Source organism: Otolemur garnettii, unplaced genomic scaffold, assembly GCF_000181295.1.
Source record: "Otolemur garnettii isolate 467f Iridium unplaced genomic scaffold, OtoGar3 scaffold00174, whole genome shotgun sequence".
In the NCBI taxonomy this organism is placed as follows: Eukaryota; Metazoa; Chordata; class Mammalia; order Primates; family Galagidae; genus Otolemur; species Otolemur garnettii.
This window is the reverse complement of record NW_003852569.1, coordinates 765,634-766,626: the sequence shown is the minus strand read 5'-3', so window position 1 is coordinate 766,626 and position 993 is coordinate 765,634. Positions and strand designations below refer to the sequence as shown.

The window sequence follows — 993 nt, the reverse complement described above, 5'->3', positions numbered from 1 at the left end:
AGCTGCTCTTCTCTCTCCTGGAGGAGCTGCTCCTCCTCATGGAACTTTCTGTCACGCACTTGGCGGCGCAGTTGCTCCTCTCTCTCCTGGAACCGCTCCTCCTCACGGAACTTTCTGTCACGCGCTTGGCGAGGAAGCTGCTCTTCTCTCTCCTGGAGGAGCCGCTCCTCCTCCCGGAACTTTCTGTCACGTGCTTGGCGACGAAGCTGCTCTTCTCTCTCCTGGAGGAGCTGCTCCTCCTCACGGAACTTTCTGTCCTGCTCTTGGTACTGGAGCTTCTCCTCCTGCTGTAGCTGCTCTTTTTGTCTCAGCTGCTCCCGCAGGGTTGGCTTGGCATACAGGGTGTAGCGGCGTCTCTGACTTTCTTCCTCTAGTTGCCACCTCCACCTTTGTTCACGCTGCTGCTCCTCCTGGCGTCGCCTCTTCTCACGATCCTGCTGGAGGAGGTCCCCCCCATCTGGGAACTGTGCGGCGCGCTCCTGCCCCTGCATCTGCTCCTCCTTACGGAGCCGCTGCTCCTGCTCCTGGCGCTCCTCCGCCCTCAGCTGCCTGTCCAGCTGCTCCCTGGAGGGCCTGGCCAACAGCCTCTGGCGGCGCCTCTCGCTCTCCGCCTCCGCCTGCCACTGCCATTTGAGGTCGCGGCGCTGCCTCTCTTCCTCCTCATACTGCCGGCGTGCCTGCTGTTCCTCCGCAGGCAGTTGCTGCTCCAGTTCCTGGCGCCGCCTCGCCGCCTCCTGCCTGTGGGGCCTGGAGTAGACTTTACTCTGACGTGCGTGGGCCTCGCTTTCTAGCTGCCACTGCCACCTCGGGGTGCGGGTCTTACCCTGCTCCCGCCTCAGCCGCTGCTCTCGCCTCTCTTCCTGCTCCAGCCTCTCCTGCTCCCTCTTCAGCTGCTGCTCCAGCCTCTCCTCCTGCTCCAGCCTCTCCTGTTCCCTCTTCAGCCGCTGCTCTCGCCTCTCCTCCTGCTCCAGCCTCTCTTGCTCCCTCTTCAGC

At 63.4% G+C, this 993-nt stretch overlaps 1 protein-coding gene across 1 annotated transcript in view; it reads right to left on the bottom strand.

The window, feature by feature from the left end:
• TCHH (trichohyalin) overlaps positions 1 to 993 on the bottom strand; it is a 7,699-nt gene that overhangs the window by 2,373 nt on the left and 4,333 nt on the right. Inside the window, exon 4 of the mRNA XM_012811732.1 lies at positions 4 to 984. Coding sequence (XP_012667186.1) covers positions 4 to 984 — 981 coding nt within the window. The remainder of the gene's footprint in view (positions 1 to 3; positions 985 to 993) is intronic.